The following is a 23,526-nucleotide window of genomic DNA, read 5'->3' on the forward strand; positions in this document are numbered from 1 at the left end:
TCGTAGTTCAGGGACAGGTCCAGCGCGCCGCAGATACCGCTGGGAGCAAAGGGGCTGTTAGCCCAAGTTCCGCACACTTTCCATGGCCCCGGCTCGGTTTCTCCTCTGTGCGATCTGCGTGCTGCGTGTGGTGCTGGCCACCATCTACTTCCAGGAAGAGTTTCTAGACGGAGGTGAAGGGTCGACGCCCGTGGTAGCGGGAGCGTAAATCTCCCAATATCCCTGATGCCCAATGCGCATTTGGCCCACCACCCACATTAAGTTTTCAGTCCTAACCGGTTTTGTTTCCCCCCACAGAACGCTGGAGGAACCGATGGGTGCAATCCACTAATGACACCCAATTTGGGTATTTTAGACTCTCTTCGGGGAAATTTTACGGCCATAAAGAGAAAGACAAAGGTTAGTTTAGGGTGCTTGAGAAAATTAAGCTAAACGTTAAATCCCCCATAAACAGCCATTCAAGGTAGGTGTGGCTCACCCCTAACAGCTCCTACTCACATTCACAGGTTAGGAAACTAAAGCTTGTGTAGAGTCTGGCATTATTTCTTATTTTCTCTCTCGTTTTTTTTCACTTGCCCCGTTTTTTTTTTCACTTGCACCCCGTTTTGTATGCACTGCTGAGACTCCTGGGCCTTGCCCCGAGGAGGAAAAAAAGGATATTTCTAATTTTTATTTTCACTTTAAGAAGGAAAAAGAAAACGAGGTAAAAGTTAAATGCTGTCAAGCGTACAGATCTTAGGGGGTACCACAGGATGAGTGTTTACATCTGTACACGAAGGTCAAGCTAGGAAACATTTTCAGCCCCACCCAGAGGCCTCCCTCATACCCTCACCCTCCAAGTCAGTAGCGTCCTCGTTCCAAGGACAAACTCAATTCTGGCTGCTTCTTATTCCTGATGAGCAAAGGTAGACAAAATACAGCAGGTCTCCTGCTTGTGGTTTTGTTTGTTTGTACATCCAGCAACCTGAGAATGGTTTTTACACTTTATAATTGCTGGGAGAAAATCAAAAGGGGAACAGTATCCTGTGACCCTTAAAAATTATATAGAAGTCAATGAAATGTACAAAATTTCAGTGTCCATAAAGTTTTTTAAATTTTAAAAATTTATGCTAGAGAGACAGACATTGATTTGTTGTTCCACCTATTTATTCATTCATTGGTTGATTCTCATACGTGCCCTGATTGGGGGTGGAACCTACAACCTTGGCATATTGGAGGATGCTCTAACCAACTGAGCTACCTGGCCAGCACTAATAAAGTTTTAATGTAACATAGCCATGATCATTTGTTTGCACACGGTTTACAGCTGCTTTCATACTGCAAAGACAGAATTGAGTAGTTGAGACAGAGACCAAATAGCCGACAAAGTGTGAAATATTTACTCTCTGGCCTTACAGGAAGTGTGCTGACTCGTGATTTAGGTGAAAAATTTCCCTCTTCCCCACTTTGCACTCCACCTTTATCTTGGCCCTGTTACTCCAATGTTGCCTCCCTGTCTGGTTTTCTGTTCTATATGCACTGTTTTATAGGTCACATGTGGGCCCAAAGAGTTGGTCAAAATTCAGTCTATATGGCAGAAAATGGAGTGAAGGCAAACAGGTGATTCTGTGAAGCATGCGTACGGATAGGGGTTCCCACTTAGAGTCACTTGGGTTTTTCTGCTATGTTTTTCTTTCCTCCAACCTGGAATCCTGAGATCTGTGCATTTTGTTCACTCCGGCGCACGTCCACTGAGTGCAGACATGGGCAAGGCGGGGGGATACAGGTTAATTTGGCCCCTTCTGTTGCAGTCTCCCAGGACCATAATGTAGAAGCCACTGTTGGAAAAATGAACAGACAGAGATGGGAGGTGGTGAGAGACCATGGAGGTGGCAGAGGAGGGTGTTAAGATATGGAGGGAGATGGTGAAGCATATGGCCTTAGCAATGGCCTCAGTGGAAGCGGCCAAGGGAGGAGGAAGGGCTGCAAGTCTCATGAGAAAGGGAAAGGTGAGGGAAGATGAAACACCAACAGAGGTATGGGAGTAGGGAGTTCAGCCATGAGTTCAGGGTGTATGATACAAATGCCAAGTTCATTTGTGACGACTCAGCATAGGCAGCTCCGGGGCCACAGTATGGAGCAAGGGAGGGGAGGTTATAACAAGATGGGCTGTGTTTCCAGGTGTGTTTGATGAATTCCAGTGTAATATACGGACTTGGTACAGAGCCTAGTGGCTACTGGAGAATATCAAAGTGAACACCTAAACTTATAAAACAATTATGAGATGATTCATATGACAAACGATGGTCTCTTCATAAAAATGACACCCATGTGCCACTCACCCAGTGCAGTGAGGCACCTCTTTACACCTCAGCACTGTCCTTCACCTGCTGGTGTGTGTCTTAAGTCACTGTTTTAAGACAAGAATTAAGGGGAAAAAGTAGAATGCTTTGTTTTTTAATTCGGTTGCTACACAATCTTCCTTGTTTATTCCCACCCCTTGGAAGATAATTAACCTTTTATTTATCATTAGAATGCGTGTTTGTCATTCAGAGCTGAAGTGTTTTTACAAGGTAATATAGAATAGTGGTATATTAAGAACAGAAGCCTCTGACTGTGTCAAACAGAACTTCTGTGGCATCAGAGAACCCATTGGTGGAGTGCGCGTGGTATGTTACTGCACAAATGAGCTACGGGCACCGGATGGATGTGAATGGTTAGGTATTATTGGAAGGAGGGGAAAGACAGTCGTTTAATTCCCTGCAACACTGAACAGTGTGTCATTCCTAATCTTTCACGAGTGTTTTTTTTGCTCGAAGGTCTGCAAACCACTCAAAACAGCCGATTCTATGCCATCTCTGCACGGTTCAAACCATTTAGCAATAAAGGGAAGACACTGGTCATTCAGTACACAGTGAAACATGAGCAGAAGATGGACTGTGGAGGGGGCTACATTAAGATCTTCCCTGCGGATGTGGATCAGAAAAACCTGAGCGGAAAGTCCCCGTACTATATTATGTTCGGTGAGTTCAGGGAGTCCGATGCAGCCATTTCTGGTGACTTTGCAGGATCCTTAGACTAAGATTGCTGAAATAGTATTGGGTGTATCTGACCAAAGGTTTTTAGTATTGCTAAATCTAATTAATAGTATAAAAAGGGAATTGTACCATTCTATTATGCTTTTGAGAAAGTTATTTATTTAACATTAATGTAGACAAAAGTATTCCGAATATATCAGGAGTCAGAAAACCTTGCCCAGGGGCCAAATCAGCCCATAGCCTGTGTCTTGTTATGGCTTGTAGGCTGAGAACGTGTTTTAACTTTTTTGAGCTATTGAAAAAAATCTTAAGAAGGATAATATTTTGGACCCATGAAAATGATGCGAAACTCAAATGTCAGTGTCCAAGTGAGGTTTTATTGGGATGCGGCCTCGCTCAGTTGATTTGCATTTGTCTAGAGCTGCTTTCAAGCAGCAATGGCAGAGTCGAGTCATTGTAACAGAGACCATGTGGCCCCCAAAGGCAAAAATATTTACTTCCTTGCCCCTTACAGAAAAAGCTTGCCAACTTTGGAATCCATTAAATGTCTCCTGACACTAGGGGAACTTGATTAAAATTCGTGCTGGGCCCTGGTTTGTGTGGCTCAGTGGATTGAGTGCCGGCCTGCAAACCGAAAGGTCACCAGTTCTGTTCCCAGTCACTGCATGTATCTGGGTTGTGGGCCAGGTCCCCAGATGACAGGTAAACCGATCGATGTATCTCTTACACATCCGTGTTTCTCTCCCTTTCTCCTCTCTTCCCCTCTCTCCAAAAGTAAGTAAATAAAATATTTAAAACATCTATAAAGAAATAAAATCTGTGCTGGAATGGGAAGAGACCACATTGGGCTTTGGGAACTAGACAGAACTTAAATGTGTGGATCAAAAAGCTTTGTGAGTGAAGAGGATTCTGGGAAGATGGCAGAATAGGAAGCACCAGGAATCTGTCTCCCGACCTAGACAACAATTGTACTGGCAGAATCTGTCAGATTTGAATATTTTGGAACTCTGGAATCTGTGGAAGGATTGCAGCTTCCAGGGGGAAGCTGGGAAGGTTCATCTCAGCCCACTTCAGCCTTCAGCACAGTAGCATCTACCCATCTCCCACCCGAATCACAGACAGCTGTGCATGTGTTCCAGGAGCAGCTTACACATAGTGTGCAGGAGCCAGGGTGGGCAAAAAGGACTCTGTCCTCCAAATGCCAGGGTTCTAAGCTCTGGCCACTGATTGCTGCTTCTGGTCATCATCCCTATACATCAAGGTCGTGGGTTCAATCCCCGGTCAGGCCACATACAAGAATCAACCAATGGATGAATAAATAAGTGGAACAACAAATCAGTGTCTATCTCTGTCTCTCTTTCTTTCTTCCTCTTTCTCTCTAAAAATCAATAAATAAAAAAATTTTAAAATTACTTTAGAAAAAAAACAGTACGCAGGGAAAATTAGAAAGTGATCACATATGTTCAGGGAAAGACTCAGAAATTACCTGAGAAAACCTTAAGTTTACACCTCAGGATGACGCTTGGCACAGAGACAGCCTGCAAAAATCAATAATAATTTAAAAAAATAGAATATGAAACCCTGGGAAGGAGTAGAGTCTGATTGCCGGAGCTACCACATTATTAGATTCAAATGTGCAGTGCTCAACCAATAACCGCGTGGCATACAAACACAGGAAAGTGTGGTTCATTGAAATGAAAAAAAAAATAACAAACTGTTCCAGAAAAAGACCTGATGGCAGATCTATTAGACAAAGACTTAGATAACTGAAAAATGCAAAAAAAACCCTAAAAGATGTGGATAAAATTAAGAAAAGAATATATGATCAAATGGAAATAACAAAAGACTAGAAAAACCTAAAAAATTCTGGAGCTGAAAAGTATGAAATAAAAACAGAAAAAAATCACTAAAGGAGAATCAGAGGCAGATTTGAACAGACAGAAGAAAGAATCAGCAAACTTGTAGGTGAGACAATGGACATGACCATGGCTGAAAAGCAGAAAGAAAAAAGAGTGAAGAAAAGTAAACAGAGTCTATGGGGCCACTGGACATCATCAAACAGACCCAGGAAGAGAAGAGAGAGGAAAGGAGGCAGAGAGAAAATATTTGGACAAAACAATGATTGAAAACTTCCCAAATATGATGACATACATAAACGTAAATATCCAAGAAGCTCAAGGAACTGTAAGGAAGGTGAATCTGAAGAAACCCACACTGTGACATAATATAATCAAATTTTCAAAAGATAAAGGCATGAGTCATCACATCCAAGGAATTTTAAATAAGATTATGTGCAGGTTTCTGAACAGGAACTTTGGCGGCCAGAAGGCAGTGGGCTGATATATCCAAAGAGCTAAAAGAAACTGTCAGCCAAGAATTATATCTAGCAAAACTTCAAAGGTGTGAGAGAAAGACATTCCCAAGTACACAGAAGCTGAGGGAGTTCATGACCATTAGACTTTCCTTTCAAGAAAAGCTCAAGGGAGTCCTACAAGGTGAAATGAAAGGCCACCAGACAGTAACTAATCCTCAAACTTTCCCAAAAAATTGAAGTGGAGGACTTTCTAACTCATTCTATGAAACCAACATTGCCCTGATACGAAAACCATACAAAGACGCTATAAAGAAAATAGCTTTTATAAACCTTGAGGCAAAAATCCTCAACCAAATACTAGTAAAGGAAATCCAGCAGCACAGTGAAAGGGTCATATGTAGACTGTGACCTGCCAGCATTCATTCCTGGACTGCAAGGATGGTTTGACATACTAACATCAGCCAGATGATGCCACATCAACAGAATGAAGCAGGGGGAGCACGATCCTTACAACTGATGCAGAAAAAGCATTTGATAAATTCAACACCCGCTCATGATAAAAACCCTCAACAAACGAGGAAACTACCGCAACATAATAAAAGTGAAAAACCCAAAGCAAACAGCACACTCAATGGTGACGGAATGAAAGCGTTTCCTCTTAAGATCAGGAACAAGACAAGGATGTTCTCTTTCACCACTTTTATTCAACCCAGTGCTGAAAGTTCTGATCAGAGCATTTGGACAAGAAAAAGAAATAAAGGCATCCAGACTAGGAAGGAAGGAGAATAATTCAGATGATACAATCCTATATGTAGAAAACCCTAAAGATTGCACCAAAAAAAAAAAAACCCTATTAGAACTAATGAATAAATTTAGCAAAGTAGCAGGATACAAAGTCAACATACAAAAAATGTTGCATTTCTATAGATGATGAATAATAATCTGAAAAAAATTATAAAAAGTTTCATTTACAATAACATCCAAAAGAGTAAAATACTTAGGAGTTAATATAACTACAGAGGCAAAACTCTTATAAAATGAAAACTACAGAATATTACTGAAAGAAATTAAGTAAGTGGAAACACATCCCATGTTTATGGACTGGAAGATTTAATATTGCTAAGATGTCCACACTGCCCAAAATGATCTACAGATTCAATCCAATCCCTATCAAAATTCCAGGGATTTTTTTTTTAATTTGCAGAAATAGAAAAACCCATCCTAAAATCCATATGGAATCTCAAGAGACTCTAAATAGCCAAAATAATCTTGAAAACCTGGAGGACTCAGGCATGTCCATGGACAGATGAATGGATAGACAAAATGTGGTGCATTCTTACATTGGAATATCACTCAGCCTTAAAAAGGGAGGAAATCCTAATATGTGCTACCACATGGGTGACCCTCGAAGGCATTATTGTATGTGAAAGAAGGAAGTCATAAAGATCACATATTTTGCCCTGGCTGGTGTGGCCCAGTGAATTGAGCACTGGCCTGCAAACTGAGAGGTTATCAGTTCAATTCCCAGTCAGGGCACATGCCTGGTTTGCAGGCCAGGTCCCCAGTTGGAGGCGTGTGAGAGGCAACCTATCAATTTATCTGTCACACATTGACATTTCTTTCTCCTTCCCTTACCCTCTCTCTAAAAGTAAATAAAATCTTTTTTAAAAGACCACATATTTGATTATTCCTCTTATATGAGTTAGATTAGTCAAGGTCGTAGAGACAGAATGTGGAATGGTAGGTGCCAGGGGCTGGGAAAAGAGGGACAAATGTAGAGTTAGTGTTTAATGGGTATAGAGTTTCCATTTTACAAAATGAAGAGGATGGTGGAGATAGAATAGTGGCGAGGGTTGCATAACAGTGTGAATGTATTTGGTACCACTGAACTGTATATTTAAAAATGGTCAGGATGGTAAATCTAATGTGTTTTACCACAATGAAGTGAAAAAAAATCCACAATCCAAATTTGGGGACTCATTCTTTAAAGTTCTCTTCCCTCATCTGACACATTTGTCTTGCAAAATGTTTCTTCCTTGTAGTTTTACCATACTTATCTCTGAATTTATCATGGTCAGCATCAGGCTGTAGATGCCTGGGTATGCTAGACTTCTGTTTATATGTACAGCTGGTCATTGTGTCATTGTAGAAATAGAAGGCATATTACATATTCTTTATATTTTCTTAGATACCAGATTAGTTATTAGATTTAGATAGAACTCTGCTCTGTACTTTTGGAGAGCAAGGTGCCTTCTCCAAGGCCACAGCATGCGACAGGTCCAGTTTCCGAAGACTGCAGTCCTGACGCCCCTCCTCCAGTCCTTTCTCCTCTGCGGTGCCTTGCATTTACCCTTGAGTTTAAAATGTGGAGTGGTAAAAGTCTTTATTTTGATGTAAAAAGAAATCAAACTGTCTTGGTTTTGGTTTTGTTATTCTCTTTAAAATGGATGGCAGAGATAGCTGGCAAAAAAAATATGACCTGTTGAATTAGAGCTGATTTCACAAAAATTTGATTTAAGTTTGGTAAACAAAATAGCCACCAAAATACTGTTTTTAAATCTATATAGCATGTCGACTCTATCTGAGTTGCGAAGCAGCATACTTTGGAGTTTAAAAAAAAAAGAAATTTTATGAAAAAATGTAATAAAAACATCAAAATAATAACAAATAAAATCAACAAGTTTCTGTATTACTTTTGCTTTTAACTCAGAACCAGTTTCATGTCACCCCAACCTGCTCTGTCACTGTTGGGGCACGGCTCTGTGATGTCTCAACAGTGGCCTCTGCTGGCAGGGCCTGTAAGGTCTCTTTGGAGAAATCAGCTGACAGTCTGATGGGAACTGCTTCCGCTTGCTGACGCTCGTGGTGTTGAAGGGTGGGGAGAAGTGCACTTTGTTGGGCTCTAGCCAGGGCCTTCCACATGCAGCCTCAGAGCGTGTGTGAAACCCCAGGAACGAGGGAGCACAGCCCCCACTTCGCAAATGAGAAAACTGACACTTGGAGTCATTACACTCCCTGCCCAAAGTCAGAGCAGCCTGTCTTTAAAGTCCCTCTGTCCACCCTATTTCCTCAGAGATAAAAATCCGTTATGTGTATAAATATTTTATGATGGCCATTCACAGAAAGTGTCCAGATTTTCAGGGTGTGTTTTCTGAAGCTTAATTTAATATTAAAAGCAGGTAGGTGTTTAGGAATAGAGTGGGAATTTCTAAGGAAAAATAAATTTCACGTTTTAATTCTGAGGCAGTAGACTTTCATACAAATAATTCACATCACTTTTGTTTTAAAAATTGAACTGGAATGTTTTCCAGGGAAAACAAAAGAGGAAATTACCTAAACACACGTCCTCTGAGAACTCAGCTGGGAGACAGACGTGTTGTTCTTTGTCAGTCCCTCAGGGCACCACTTCCAAGTTCATTGTCTCATCTACTCTGGCAAATTGATAACATTCTTTAATTACACGCAGCCTGGATCTCTCATTTATTCTGGAGGTTCATACTGCAAGTTCTAGAGAAGATCGCAGTCATGGGCTTGTTTACACAGGGTTGCCTCACAAAATCCCCAGGGCGGGGTGCAGGCCAGGGTCAGTGGGAGACAGACAGCTGGATGCTTTAGCACCTTCCTAAGGCTGAAGGTCAGTAAAGCCATAGTAAGGGAATCAACAAAGTTTTATTTATTTATTTATTTAAAATATTTTATTTATTTATTTTCAGAGAGAGGGGAAGGAAAGGAGAAAGAGAGAGAGAGAAACATCAGTGTGTGGTTGCCTCTCATGTGTCCCCCACTGGGAACTGGCCTGCAACCCAGGCATGTGCCCTGACTGGGAATCGAACCGCAATCACATGGTTCGCAGGCCCGTGCTCAATCCGCTGAGCTACACCAGCCAGGGCCAAAGTTTTAAAATATATATATTTTATTGATTATGCCATTACAGTTGTCCCATTTACCCCTCTTCAGTCCCCTCTACCCTGCACACCCCTCCCCCACCATTCCCCCCTTTAGTTTATGTCCATGTGTCATAAGTTCTTTAGATTCTGTATTTCCCATACTATTCTTGTCCTTCTTCCCTGTCTGTTTCTACCTGCCATCTATGCTACTTATTCTCTGTACCTTCTCCCCGCTTCTCCTTCTCCCACTCCCCTGTTGCTAACCCTCCATGTGATCTTCATTTCTGTTGTTCCGCTCCTGATCTAGCTGTCCTCTTAGTTTGTTTTTGTTTTAGGTGTGGTTGTTAATAACTGTGAGTTTGCTGTCCTTTCACTGTTCATATTTTTTATCTTCTTTTTCTTAGATAAGTCCCTTTAACATTTCATATAATAAGGGTTTGGTTATGATGAACTTCTTGAATTTGACCTTATCTGAAAAGCACTTTATCTGCCCTTCCAGTCTAAATAAAAGCTTTGCTGGATAGAGCAATCTTGAATGTAGGTCTTTGGATTTCATGACTTGGAATACTTCTTTCCAGCCCCTTCTTGCCTGCAAGGTCTCTTTTGAGAAATCTAGTGACAGTCTGATGGGAACTCCTTTGTAGGTGACTGTTCCCTTAGCTCTTGCTGCTTCTAGGATTCTCTCCTTTATTTTAGTCTTGGCTAATGTAATGATGATGTGCCTTGGTGTGTTCCTTCTTGGGTCCAACTGCTTTGGGACTCTCTGAGCTTCCTGGGTTTCCTGGAAGTCTATTTCCTTTGCCAGATTGGGGAAGTTCTCCTTTATTATTAGTTCAAATAAGTTTCCCACTTGTGGCTGTTCCTCTTCCCCTTCTGGTACCCCTATAATTCAGATGTTGGAACGTTTAAAGATGTCCTGGAGGTTCCTAAGTCTCTCCTCATTTTTTTGAATTCTTGTTTCTTCATTCTTTTCTGTTTGATTGTTTCTTTCTTCCCTCTGGTCCACTCCCTTGATTTGAGTCCCAGTTTCCTTTCCATCACTATTGCTTTCCTGTGCATTTCCTCTCATTTCACTTAGTTTAGCCTTCATTTGTTCTTCTAATTTGTGACTAAAATCAACCAGTTCTGTGAGCATCCTGATCACCAGTGTTTTGAACTGTGCGTATGGTAGGTTGGCTATGTCTTGGTCACTTAGAAGTATTGGCTCTGGGGCTTTGAGCTCTTCTTCCTGAGCCATAATGTTTTGGTCTGTTCACACCTGTTATGTATGAGGGGCGGAGCCTTAGGTGTTCAGCAGGGCAGGGTGACCCAGTCGCTGGGTTGTGACACTGTATGTGGGGGTAGGGTCAGAGAGGGAGTAATAGCGCTTGTTTCACTCTCGGATTTTAGTCCCCTCTGCTGCTTCCCCGAAAGCAAATTGGGCCCTTCTGGTGCTGGTTCCCGGATGTGTGGGCTTGTGTATGTTCTAGGACCCTGTGGGTCTCTCCAATGAATTCTCTGTGAGCCTGGGAGCATCTCCTGGCACCTTGACCGCTGAAAGTTTTTCCAATTGGTGCTTTTAGGCTTTAATTCCCGGCACTGGGGCCCTGGTTTGCACAGTCTGTCTCACTGCTCATTTTTTTGCCTGGTTTATCTGCACACAAATGTGTGACTGCAGTCAGGCAGCCGCCTTGCACCCTCACTGCGTCTGCCCGTTGCTACCCTACACCTGGGATCTGCCAACTGCCACATGCGCGCCTGGGTTGGTCTGGCCACTTTTTCCTGCATGAACCCGCTCCGCCAGCCGTTTACTCCACCCCTCTTACTGGTCTGGATGAGTGGTTCGTTATTGTCAGACTTCCGTGCAATTCAATTTTCTGTGTTTTGGTTGCGTTTTTATTACTAAAACTTTGGTGTCTTTAAACTTGGTTGTGCAAGGAGGCACAATGTTTCCACCTATACCTCCATCTTGGCCGCAAGTCCCAGAATCAACAAAATTTTGATGAATTTTCTAGGTTCCTTCTGCAAACCTTGTTTTGTATATTCAGAAATATTTTAGTCTCCATCAGAGAATGTAGTTTCCTACATTCCAGTTCCTGGGTAAGTGAAACTAAACCATGTGCCAATTGTTTTTCATTTAATTTAATTTAATTTTATAATTTGATTTTGAGAACACATTTAGTAAAATTTGGCACAGTGAAACAAGGAAGGACTTGGGACAGAAGAAGCAGCAGGAAGCTGCTTTCCAGCTCACTGGAAAGTCAGAGTAAAGGGGCCTTGGAGATGGGCTCCGGGGGTTAGCCAAGGAAGAGCTGCCGCTGCCCATTGTTCCCGTGGCTGCAAGTCTCTCCTGGGGTCCCTACAGTTTAGGGGATGCATGCGGGTCGGGGGAAGAAGATGGGGAAGGGAAAGGCGTGGGAGTGCTTCCAGGAAGGGGAGTGCACTGAACCTTGTGTCAATTAAAAAATCGATAACTTTCAAATAGGACTCTCTAGATTTTACAGTTCATCAGAACCTAACTACTGATCACAGTCTCTCCTTTGCTTACAATTTGGGGATGGTTATCATTAAAAACATGTGTGTTGCCTTGGGGCATAACATTAACAGCAACGAGTATTGAATTTTAAACACATTGGCCTATTTAATTGGCAAAATAGATTTGTGAAGTGAAGGTTAACACTGAGGCAGGGGAGGCTGCACAGTTGCAAGTATGCTTCAGCACAGTGGGTGAGAGCTGGGGTCAGATCCAATCAGCCCAGCTCCGAGGACCTCACCTGGGCACAGGCACACTGGTCAGAGCTGAGCAAGGGCCCCAGACTCTAGCAGCACATCCAGGATGCTTATTAGGCTCTTAAAGCTTCCATTTCTTACTCACATGCTAGTTTACACTTGAGTCCGAAGTGGCTGCGGGGAACAGAGATGTGGCCTGACCTGAGAAGAGTATCACTGCCCATTTAGTATCTCCATGAACATATCAGCTTGTTCCTGGGCATGTGAGCTTCCTGTGCCTTGGATATTACTTCTGGACAACAGGTGGGGTATCCCGTAGTGATGCAAAGAAATGGAGAGCAGCTAATGTTTCATTTTTTTTTACAGGACCTGATATTTGTGGATTCGATATCAAGAAAGTTCATGTTATTTTACATTTCAAGAATCAGTATCACTCAAACAAGAAACCTATCAGGTGTAAGGTAAATGGTTCTGTATGCAAATCAGTGATTATGTTAACTTTTTTCAGATCATAACGTAAGTTTAGAGAAAATAGTTTCAAACATGTCTCAGTCCCCGCTCTCCAGCCAGCGGGCCCATTAGAGACACTTGTCTACTGCTTCCGTCTGGTTTCTGGAGTTTCTCTCCATCAAGAGGCACACCCTCTTTTTACTGTGAGCAATAACATCCATTTATAATTTGCCCCATCAGGATACAACAGGGTGGTCCATTTTAGCTATTCCCATCATCCCTAAAGAATGAAATAGTCCTGATTTCCTTCCTTTCTTCCTGAAAACCAACCTGGAGAAATTAATCTTCAAAATACCAAAACATTTAGAAATAGGAATATTTCTAAAATGAAAGCATACTCTCTTACCTTTTTACCCAGTAATATCTGTGAAAATGGCCCTTCAGGTCTTGGGGCCTGCTTTATAGTGCAATGGCCTGGCCTGGGGCTTTTCTAAAGACACAGCTTATGTTAAGTCCCTGGCATGTGGGCTTGGGGAGGGGAGGTGTGTTCCCTAACGTCTCCCCTCATTTGACTATGAGCATCAAGCAGCAAAGACTCCTCCCCTGAGGCACATCCACGGCCCAGAGCTCCAACATTAGAGGCCTCTGTGAATCTGGATGAATCTGGGTGGAAGGCCCCAGTGCATTTCAAGATCACTGACAGCGTGTACTGGAAGCCCCTGTAACTGCCCCTTGTTCAGTCCTAACGTAGCAGCGGCAACAGACCTCTTCACAAACCTCCGTGCTTCTCCATTGGCAGCACAGCCTCTCTAGGGGTCCCACCCATTGATGTGGGTCACTGGGACTGTGAGCTCTCCTCTCCACATGCACCTTGGCCTGACAGCCCGCCAATGGGGCGATGGGAAACTCACAATCCAAGTCTTCCTCCCCCACTTAGTGTTTGAACCAAAGGGCAGGTTTTTACTATTGCTCCTGGAGATGTTGTTCAGTTTTGCACATCAGTTTGTGGCACGGATTCTGCAGAGGCTGTGAGGTCCAGCCCAGATCAGGCCTGGGAGGCACAACCTCCAGGGCGCTGAGAGACACCGTAGGCTGATGACTCCCTCCAGAGTGTGCTGCTGCTTCTGCAACCTGTTAAAAAGTGAGACACATCTGCTGAAGGAGCACTGATTCGCAGCAGTTAGTCAGCATTCTGGGCTACCCGGTGAGGAGTACCATTACTTTCATGGGGGTTCTGATTCATTCTGTGATGCTGGAAAGAAAGGGTGAGACCCCCTCCTGCAGGCAGTGAATAGCCTTCAAGGGGTCTGATCTGCATGTTAGAAAAACAGTCCAGATGTTCTGGAGAGGGAGGGTGGAGGGACAGGGTGATCAATAGGCAGGGAGATGGGTGAGATCGTCAGCCCACAGCGCTGGTGGAATTAAGACCACAGGAGCTCCACCTACTGATGATGTGGGTTTTGACAGATAACCCAGGAGTGGGGTCCAGAGGATTTTGTGATGTTGGGAATGGGCGTACTGAGGATGTAGACGATGACTCTCAGCAGCATTGCAATTAATCGGAATGAAAACAGGCCAAGCAGGGGACCAGGGAAGACTGGGGAGGTGTGTTTGAACAGTTGGGTGTGAAATCCCGGCAGACATCCAGGTAGAGGTGTCAATAAATTGTTGGACACTGGGGTCTGAAGCTCAGGCTGATGGTTGGGATTAAAGATGCCTTTTCATGCTGCTTGCATATATGTGGGAGTGGATGTGGTCCCCAGGAGGCTCTGCTCTGATAGCCAAATCCTGGGGGACTCCAGCAATGGGGCTAGGGAGCCTGAAGTCTAAATTAGGAAAGGGAGTTGAGAGAAAGGCCAACGGAGAGCAGGGGGAGAGCATTGGGTGAAGCGGGTGCTCAGCTGTCCCACCAAGCAGATTGTAGCGTTGGAACTGGACAGAGCCATTTGTTTCTGTGTGGACAGCAGTGGCCTGCCCAGCAGGGCAGAGCAGACAGGAACTGAAGAGGCCTTTAGCTTCGGCTCTTGGCGGGGAGAGAACCCTCCTGACACAGACCCTGTGAGGTGCTGGGGCAGTGGCTCCTAAACCTGAGCAGGGCCAGTGTCCCTGGTGGGCCCGTGCAAGTGATCGGAGGTCCTCCAGGTTCCGATGCAGCAGGTTGGGGTCACCTGGGGATGAGATGCTGTTGCCGTGGGGCCACACTTTGAGAACTCCTGCTGGTGTATGCTCTGCAAGAGTCCCCTCCCCTGCTGTCATGTCCTGGGCACCCTCAGCCTCCCCAGGCCCCCACCACCCACCTCCCTCCACTCCTTAATTGCGTCTTTGTTAAATGCTATTCTTGTGTCCAGCCCAGGACTTTAACCATGACCCAGAGAGACACTGGGCCTGCCCTCATGGAGCTTCAACTGTGGGACAGCTCAGAGCATCAGGAGGCGCTCTCCTTTGTTAGAAGAGAGTGGACTTCATTTGGAATCTTTCAGAGTATAGAACAGGGAGTTGTTTTACACATAACTTTTCATAAACAGCTGCATTGTCCCATGGTAATACCTACCACCCATCATAACCTCCTGTGGGGTTAGATTGGGAGCTGGTATCTTTGCACAGAAGGAAGTCAGCCACTCAAGAGAAGCCTGCCAGCATCTGTGTTCTACAAGGGGTTGACCCTTCTGTAGGACACCCTGTTACAGTCCAGGCAACCCCTATTTCCAGAACCTCTCTTTTTGCTGTTGATAACAAGTCTTTTTGACTAATGGAAACAAACTACATGTTTAGACCTGCCTTGAAACATCTGTCATCCTTTTTCTCCCCTAAAACGTACAGGTTGATGGCTTTACACACCTCTACACGCTGATCTTAAGACCAGATCTCACCTACGAAGTGAAAATTGATGGCCAGACGATTGAATCCGGCAGCATTGAGTATGACTGGAACTTAACCTCACTGAAGAAGTTGGAGAAGTTTCCAGCAGAGTCCAAGGAGAAGGAGGAAAAACCCCAGGTATGGATTTTGCCCAGACAGCTCTGGAGAGTGTGCAAGCGAACTTTGTGAGTACTCACTCGGTCCTGCAGGATTGCTGCGTGGCTGGCGGTCATGATGACAATTTCTGAGGGTCAGAATGCACTCTCCAGCATGTGTGCGCTGAGACCAGCCCCAGATCTGCCTGCCTCCTGTGTCGTGCAGGAGGTTTATAATATTTGAGATCAGAGCAAGTAGCATTTTTTAATTTAAAGATTTTGCTTATTTTTAGACAGTAGGAAAGGGAGGCAGAAAGAGAGAGGAAAACATCAGTGTGTGGTTGCCTCTCTAGCACCCACTACTGGGGACCTGACCCACAACCCAGGCATGTGCCCTGCCTGGAAATCAAACCAGTGACCCTTTGGTTCACAGGCCAGAGCTCAACCCACTGAGCCACACCAGCCAGGGTGTGTTTGTTCTTTTTGACCAAAGTTAAATTCATCAGCAACCTTTTAAAATGTTATTCTGCATTTGAACATGAAGTATTTTGGGAGCTGCGCACTGTGACCGATGACCAAGATCAGTGAACATAGAAGTTATGTACAAGTGTCCTGGGGCTGCTGTAACAAAGCACCACGAAGTAGATGCCTTAAAAAATGGAAATGTATTCTCTTTTTTTTGTGTGTTTTTAGATCTTATTTATTTGTTTTTAGAGAAAGGAGAAGGGAGGGAAACATCACCATGTGGTTGCCTCTTGCGTGCCCTGTACTGGGGACCTGGCCTGCAACCCAGGCATGCGCCCTGACTGGGAGTCGAACCAGTGACCCTTTGATTTGAAGGTTGGCACTCAATCCACTGAGCCACACCAGTGAGGGCTATTCTCTTACAGTTCTTCTTGAAGCCAGAGTCAGAAAGCAATGTGTCAGCAGGGCTGCGCTCCCTCTGAAGGCTCTCAGGGAGGACCCTTCCTCTACGTTCTCCCAGCTGTCTGTTAGGTGCTCCTTAGCTGGTAGGCATGCCACTCCTGTGTCTGGCTTCATTTCCACATGGCTTTCCCCTCTTCTCGTGTCTCTTCTATGTCGTAAAGACATGTAGGGTCCACCTGACCAATCCAGTTGGTCTGCTTCGAGCAGAGCACAATCCCAGATCCTCAGCTTTAGGACGCAGACAAATCTTTTTGGGAACTACCCACTACAGCTACTTTTCTCTTTCAACCCAAGTTCCTCTACTGCTATAACATTTTGTTTTGATCATCATACTCTGCACCAAAACATGCACCATTTGTCTGAAGATAGTTATTTTTGTCATACCAGAGTACTGGGCTGCTGTTTATAGTTTCCGACAACTTATAATGTATTAGTTGCATTGCTATCTAATAATCAAATACTTCATTGCAGACTGAACGTAATTGTTAAATCAAAACGGCATCCTGTTTAGACTATTATTTGGCAATCCATTTTATCCACAGAAAGTTAAGTTGCATGAATTTGGAATCTATGGTGTACAATCAATGAGAATGACTTCAGATTAGGGTAAATCCCCAGTCATGTAAGGTTTTCCCATTATTTTTCAAGGGAAAAAAAACCACAAAGTTTCTCCCTCCCTTTCTTATCTTAAAAACAACCCCCCCAAAAGGGGCTTTTACCTGGAAAGAGTACTTTAAACAAGGCACAGATGGCAGAGAAGCCCTGCAGCCCAACCCCTGCCCTGCTGTCTGGGTGGAGACGGGTCGCCACAGGAGGCCGATCATTATCTCAGAAGCTCCTATCTGAACTGGCTGTGTTTTATCCCTGTGCTCAGTCGCCTGTGAGCTCCTGAGAAACTAGTTCATCGTGGCGTTAGGACCTGGTAACCCACAAGTCCACCAGGCAGCCTGCCACTCAGAATGGATTGTAACCATTTTGTGGACCCCGACACGGCAGGGGCTCGCCGTTGCCATCCGTGGTCTGGGCGGAAAGCAGTAGGAGAGGCGACTAACTCCCAGGCATGGATTGCTGAGAAGTGGGCAACACTCTGTGTGGATTACAGAGTGTTGTGAAAACACCGTGAAGTGAAAATCATTCACGGTTTCTCAGTTCTGAAAGAGAAAACACCATTGTGCGTGACTTTGATGCTTTTATCTATGTTTGTCTGAATATTAACCCGTAACAACTATCTCTCATCCACTCATTCAACAACTGTTCTTTCAATATCTACTATGCCATATACATGTTATATATAGACATGTATATATAAATACATATGTGTGTATAAATGTATATATACTTATATATATTATTCATAGATATATGCATATAAATGCGTATATGCATGCGTGTATATGTATTATATATGTGTGTTATATGAGTGTTTATATGTCTATAAAAGGATTCAGTAATCATTTCTTTTCTCATGCTACCCAGGTAAATGTTGGGACCTTCCTTAGTTGTCCAGCTGCTCCCTGGGATAGTCCCTGTGTGACTGTGATGTAGGACATACTGAACCTGACCGTCGGTGAATGTGCGGCCCCCTTTCCCGCCACCGCTTGTTGCCCATCGTTTCACCTTTAGCCACTGTTTTAGGTTTTCCACATTGCCAGCTGTCTCTGCAGCACAGGGCTGCAGTCCCGTGTTGTAGTCCCACGGGCAGGGGTTGGGGGCTTAGAGAGAACCCCCTGCCAGTGCATGGCCCTGAGACCCTCAGTGGGATCTGGGTGCCGAGTGCTCGGCCCTCCAACCACCAAGCTGAGAAGGAGATGAGAAAATAGCAACCTAGCTCACAGGCCTGGCCGTCTCCTGGTAGCTAAGAATTTCCTTTCTCAAATCTGAGAATCTACTTTTTTTCCTTACACATATTTTAAGGACTGGGAGAAGCATTTTCTGGATGCCAGTGCCAGCAAGCCAAGCGACTGGAACCACGAGCTGGACGGGGACTGGCAGGCATCGATGCTGCAGAAGCCTCCATACCAGGTGCGGGCATCTTCTTCCTGGGACGCTTGCAGACTACCCCCCCTGCTGCAGCACTGGGGACTGCCACCTATGGTTTGTTGTTGCAGGATGATCTGAAACCGGAAGGTATAGATAAGGACGTTTGGCTCCATCAAAAGATGAAAAACACCAAGTATTTGCTGGAATACGACCTCTCAGAATTTGAGAACATTGGTGCCATCGGGCTGGAGCTGTGGCAGGTCGCTGTTTTGTTTTTCTGGGGGAGGGAGAGAGAGAAAGAGAGATGGAAACATCCATTGGTTGTTCTACTTATTTATGCCTACATTGGTTGAGCCTTGTTTGTGTCCTGACTGGGGTCAGCCCACGACCTTGGTGCACTGGGACAGCGCTCTGACTGACTGGCTGCCTGGCCAGGGGAGGTCACTGGGTTTTAAACTCACTCTAGTTTAATAACTCTGAACTTCAGCCTACACTTCTTCTTTTTTAAAAGATTTTATTTATTTATTTTTAGAAAGAGGGGAAGGGAGGGAGGAAGAGAGGGAGAAAAACATCTGTGTGTGGTCGCCTCTCACGTGCCCCCCACTGGGGACCTGGCCCACAACCCAGGCCCGTGTCCTGCCTAGGAAATAAACTGTTGACCCTTTGGTTTTCAGGTCAGCACTCAATCCACTGAGCCACACCAGCCAGGGCCAATCTAAACTTCTTAATTCACATAGCTGGTATTCCTTGAGCTCCTGTTGTGTGCCTGGCATCTATACCTGGATCTGAGATGTATAGCTGTGGCCAAAATAGATGACCTCCCACCTTCTGGGTACTTCCTGTCTGCCTCCTTGCCCCCTGGGAATTTGTTGGTCCTCTGCCCAGAGCCGATCTGTGGGTCCATCAGCTTTAGCACAAGAGAGCAGGTCCCAATGAGGCAGGTTGTGGATGGAGCTTGAGATTCTGCAGGCCCACCAGGCACCAGGTGGTGCTGATGCTGCCAGGGCATGGCCCACACATTGCACAGTGACGTTCTTGAGCTCTAGTTCTCAAACATTGCTGGGTGTTCAAGGCATTGGGGCACTTTTCAAATCTCAATGCCCAGGCAGATTCCAGACCATTAAAACCAGTAGCCCTGAGGCTGAGACCAGGCATCCGGAGTTTCAGAAATGTTCTTGGTGATCCTAATAGGCAGCCAGGCATGAGAAACAGTGCCCTGGAGGGAATGGGCTTTCTAGAAATGGGTTTCCCCATGTGCTACGTTGGAGAGCTAAGCACTGCCAGAGTACTGAGCAAAATATAATTGTTTCTTGGTGAAAAGTTGTTACATTTTTCACATCAGTAAGGAACGCCTTATTTTCATCCACAGGTGAGATCCGGAACCATCTTTGATAATTTCCTGATCACAGACGATGAAGAATATGCTGAGAATTTTGGCAAGGCCACCTGGGGTGAAACGAAGGTACGATGAACGTAATGAGCTTTTTCTTTCATTATTTCTTTATTTCTGTACTTGAGTCTAATACATAAGAAAGGGCTTGATAAACTTTACTAGTGAGCACTCCACCCAGATCAAAACACAATGCTACCAGAGTTTTAGGAGCCTCCTCAAACCTGCTCCCAGCAGACACCCTCCCCTAGAGGAACCACTATTCTACTGCCATGGATCAATTTGACCTCCTCTTGAAAGTCATATCAATGGAGCTGTCTAATATTTACTCATTTAGGCAGTGTTGTGAGATGCATTTGTACTATCACATGCAGCAGTAGCTCATTCTTCCAGTGAGAATATTCCAGAAGTTATGTATCCGTTCTCTGTCAGTGCAGCTTTGGGTGGCTTCTGCTTGCGGCCTCATGCATAAGGCTGTTACAGTCATTCCCATGTGTGTCTTTCAGTGAACACAAGCCCAGGAGTGGACAGGCCAGGTCACAAGATCCCTCCGAGCCAAAACCAAAAGTTTTCAGTGCGTCATCCAATTTTACATTCCCTGGATTTTCTCAGTTAGGTTCTAAGGCCTCCTTTTACTGCCCATTCACCGGCCAGCTGGTTGAAGGACAGGGACCCATGTGCTCCGGGAACAGAAAGAAGGGGGTATATTCATTTCCTGGGGCTGCTATGAGAAATTACCACAAACTGGCTGGCTTACAACAACACAAATTTTCCCTGGCTGGTGTGGCTCAGTGGACTGAGTGCAGGCCTGAGAACCAAAGCGTTGCTGGTTCCATTCCCAGTCAGGGCACATGCCTGGGTTGCAGGCCAGGTCTCCAGTAGGGGGGTGTGTGACAGGCAACCACGCATTGATAATTTCTCTCCCTCTCTTTCTCCTTCCCTTTCTCTCTCTAAAAGTAAATAAATAAAATCTTTTAAAAAAACACCACACCAACAACAGACATTTATTCCCTCACAGTCTGGAGGCCAGAAGTCCAAAGTCAGTATCAAGGGGCTGAAATCAAGCTGTTGGCAGGGCCGCACTCCCTCTCAAGAATCTAGGGGAAGCTCCTTTTCTTGACACATCCAGCTCCTGGTGGCTTCTGGTGTTGCTTGGTTTGTGGCCACATCACTCTGACCTCTGCCTCTGTCTAAAGGCGGGCTTCTCTTCTGTGTGTGTCGTGTGTGCTTCAGACCTCTCTTCTGAGGACACTTATGATGGAATTTAGGGTCCACCTGATAATCCAGGATAATCTCAACATACTTAATTTAACCTCACTTGCAAAGATCTTTTCTCCACATAAGGTCACTTTGGCGGTTCCAGGGGTCAGGGCCCGGTGGCCCGGGAGCTCTTCTTTAGCTGCCCGACCGGGGCGGAGGCTCTCAGGAGACAGGGGCAGGTGGCGCACCAATGCCCAGCCATGCCCCAGGCAGCATAATCCCGGGGCCCCCGGGTCTCTGTTTCTTTCTGCAGGGCCCGGAAAGGGAGATGGACGCCATCCAAGCCAAGGAGGAAATGAAGAAGGCCCGTGAGGAGGATGAGGAGGAGCTGCTGATGGGCAAGTTTGATGGAAAAGCAAACAACTTCAGGAGATTTCACAGGAGGGATGAACTTTAGTCACCCCTCCTCCAGATAAAGGTGACTGGTAAACCTTGTTTCTACTTAAATCTAGATTTAAAAGCTCAAATGTCTGCATATGTGGTAATTTGTCCAATTTTCTTGGAGAAATGTTCCTACGCTTCTTGGTGGTCTCCTCAGGCCTCCACCCCTGTGCACGAGATGTTTCCTCTGTACAAACCTGAGGCTGGAAACCAGAGGCAGGGGAGAGGCTGGCTGAAAACCTGATGCTCTTTTCTTTCTTTCTTTTTTTTTTTTTTTACAAAAAGATTTTATTAATTTTTTATTTAGAGAGAGAGGGAAAGGGAGGGAGAAAGGGAGAGAAGCATTGTGGGTACCCTGCCCCAGGACTGAACCTGCAACCCAGGCATGTGCCCTGACCAGAAATGGAACTGGTGCCCTTTCACTTTGCAGGATGATGCCCAACCCACTGAGCCACACGGGTCAGGGCCCAGTGCTCTTTTCTTAACCCCCAAATGTTTTATAAATAAAAGTTGATAAAACTTATTTTGAAAGAGGGGAAATGATACCTTATTTCTTCAGTTTGTAAATTACTAACAACATGAGAAAATTTTCCAATATGAAATCTTTTAAAAATATTTTTTTAAATTTATTTTTTAGAGAGGGGGATGAAGGGAGAAAGAGAGGGAGAGAAACATTGATAGGCTGCCTCTTGCAGGCCCCCTGAAAGGGGACCCGCAACCTAACCATGTGCCCTGATCCAGAATTGAACCCATGACCTTTCGCTTTGCGGGACAGTGCCAAACCAACAGAGCCAAACCAGCCAGGGATTCAGTATGAAGTCTTCACCCAACGCCCTCAGCATGAAAAGGTGCTGTGCGCTCTGCTGGTGCCCTGGCTGTTTGGGAGAACCTGGGCCTCACACACAGACGTCCGAAGTGCCATGAAGAGGCCGGTGTTCTCCTCCCTCCTGCTCTGCGACCCACTTCTGTGCCCATTGTTCTCTCTAAGACAAATGAAATTCATTTTCTTAAGTGAAAACAGTGGTTACTTCTTGGTTTAATGTTTTTCTTTCAAATCAAATAACTTGTTTTTTTTTTTAAAAAAAGTCACACAGTCTTCTGTTTTGAAGAGGCCTGTTTTCATTACAGAAACCTGTGTTAGAAATAATCGAATTTAAGGCAGCAGACATTTGGAATCCAGTGATATTACAAATAAGTGATATTTCAATGATATAAAATTGGAAATTATATATGGCATATTGGTAGGTGATCTGTCCATTTAGAAAGTGAAATTCTGGCCAGTTTTGTTCTCACTTTGGCCAGAGTTGCAGACCTTCAAACTTGGACTTTTTTAGTGGATGCTGCATTAGTCTTCTCGGTTCATCGGGGTTGATTATCCATCTCCGAAACTCAAAACTCCCTGGCTGTGCAGGGTGGAATTCAAACACTGCCTACTTCTTTTGTCTTTGAGAAGTTAGTAAGAGAAGAAGGGGAGCCAGGCCTATGAAGAATATGCTGGAAACAATTGTACAAAGATGGTTTAGGCCAGCACAGACCCTCAGAGGATCTCTTGAAGCAGCACTGTCCTGGAGAAATTTCTGTGAAGATGGAGATTGTCCCCACCTGTGGTGGCCAATAGAGTAGCCACTGGCTGCATGTGAACCCTTGAGAAGTAGCTGGTGGGACTGAGGAATGAATTTTTAAAAAATAAAGATTTTTTGTGGAAGTTTTAGGTTCATAGCAAAACTGAGTGAAAATTAGAGAGAGCTCCTCTATACCCTGTCCCCAAATCTGTACAACTTCCCCTACCAACGACATCCCCCCCCCACAGTGGTATACCCGTCACAGTTGGTGAACTGACATGTCATTATCACCTAGAGTCTATAGTTTACATAGGGGTTCACTCCTTGTGTTGTACATTCTATGGAGAAATGAATTTTTAATCTCATTTCATTATAATTAATTACAACTCAGCTGCACATGGTGAGTGGCTGCCATGTTGGGCAGCTCAGCCCTGGACTCTAGTGAGAGAGTCCCCAGAATGGATGATCACTGCCAAACATGGAGGACACAGCAGTAGGTGGAACCTCAGGCCACTCAGCTAGCCATGTGGGACTCACACAACCAAGTGTCTGCTTCACCCAAGAAGGTGCAGGAGAGTCTGTTGTCATCGCTCCGGTGAGCTCTGACACCCAGGCTGGAAGCTGCACGCGTTTCCCAGACACCTTTGCTCATCAGTTTCCCATGTTCTGTTAAAAGGAGGTCGAAGGCAGGTGAA

General features: G+C 44.8%; 1 protein-coding gene across 1 annotated transcript; it reads left to right on the forward strand.

Annotated features, from left to right (window-relative positions):
• The first annotated feature begins 41 nt into the window (after nucleotides 1–41).
• CALR3 (calreticulin 3) lies at nucleotides 42–22,236 on the forward strand. Its single transcript, XM_037142133.2, has 10 exons — nucleotides 42–173; nucleotides 298–399; nucleotides 2,799–3,002; nucleotides 12,294–12,388; nucleotides 15,198–15,374; nucleotides 18,173–18,280; nucleotides 18,367–18,498; nucleotides 19,608–19,700; nucleotides 21,142–21,306; nucleotides 22,045–22,236. Exons 1-9 carry the CDS (start codon nucleotides 83–85, stop codon nucleotides 21,283–21,285), a joined length of 1,146 nt encoding a protein of 381 aa, XP_036998028.2. The 5' UTR covers nucleotides 42–82; the 3' UTR covers nucleotides 21,286–21,306; nucleotides 22,045–22,236.
• Nucleotides 22,237–23,526: the final 1,290 nt, after the last annotated feature.

This window comes from Artibeus jamaicensis, unplaced genomic scaffold, assembly GCF_021234435.1.
Source record: "Artibeus jamaicensis isolate MK-2021 breed Jamaican fruit bat unplaced genomic scaffold, CSHL_Jam_final contig_477, whole genome shotgun sequence".
Lineage (NCBI taxonomy): Eukaryota > Metazoa > Chordata > Mammalia > Chiroptera > Phyllostomidae > Artibeus > Artibeus jamaicensis.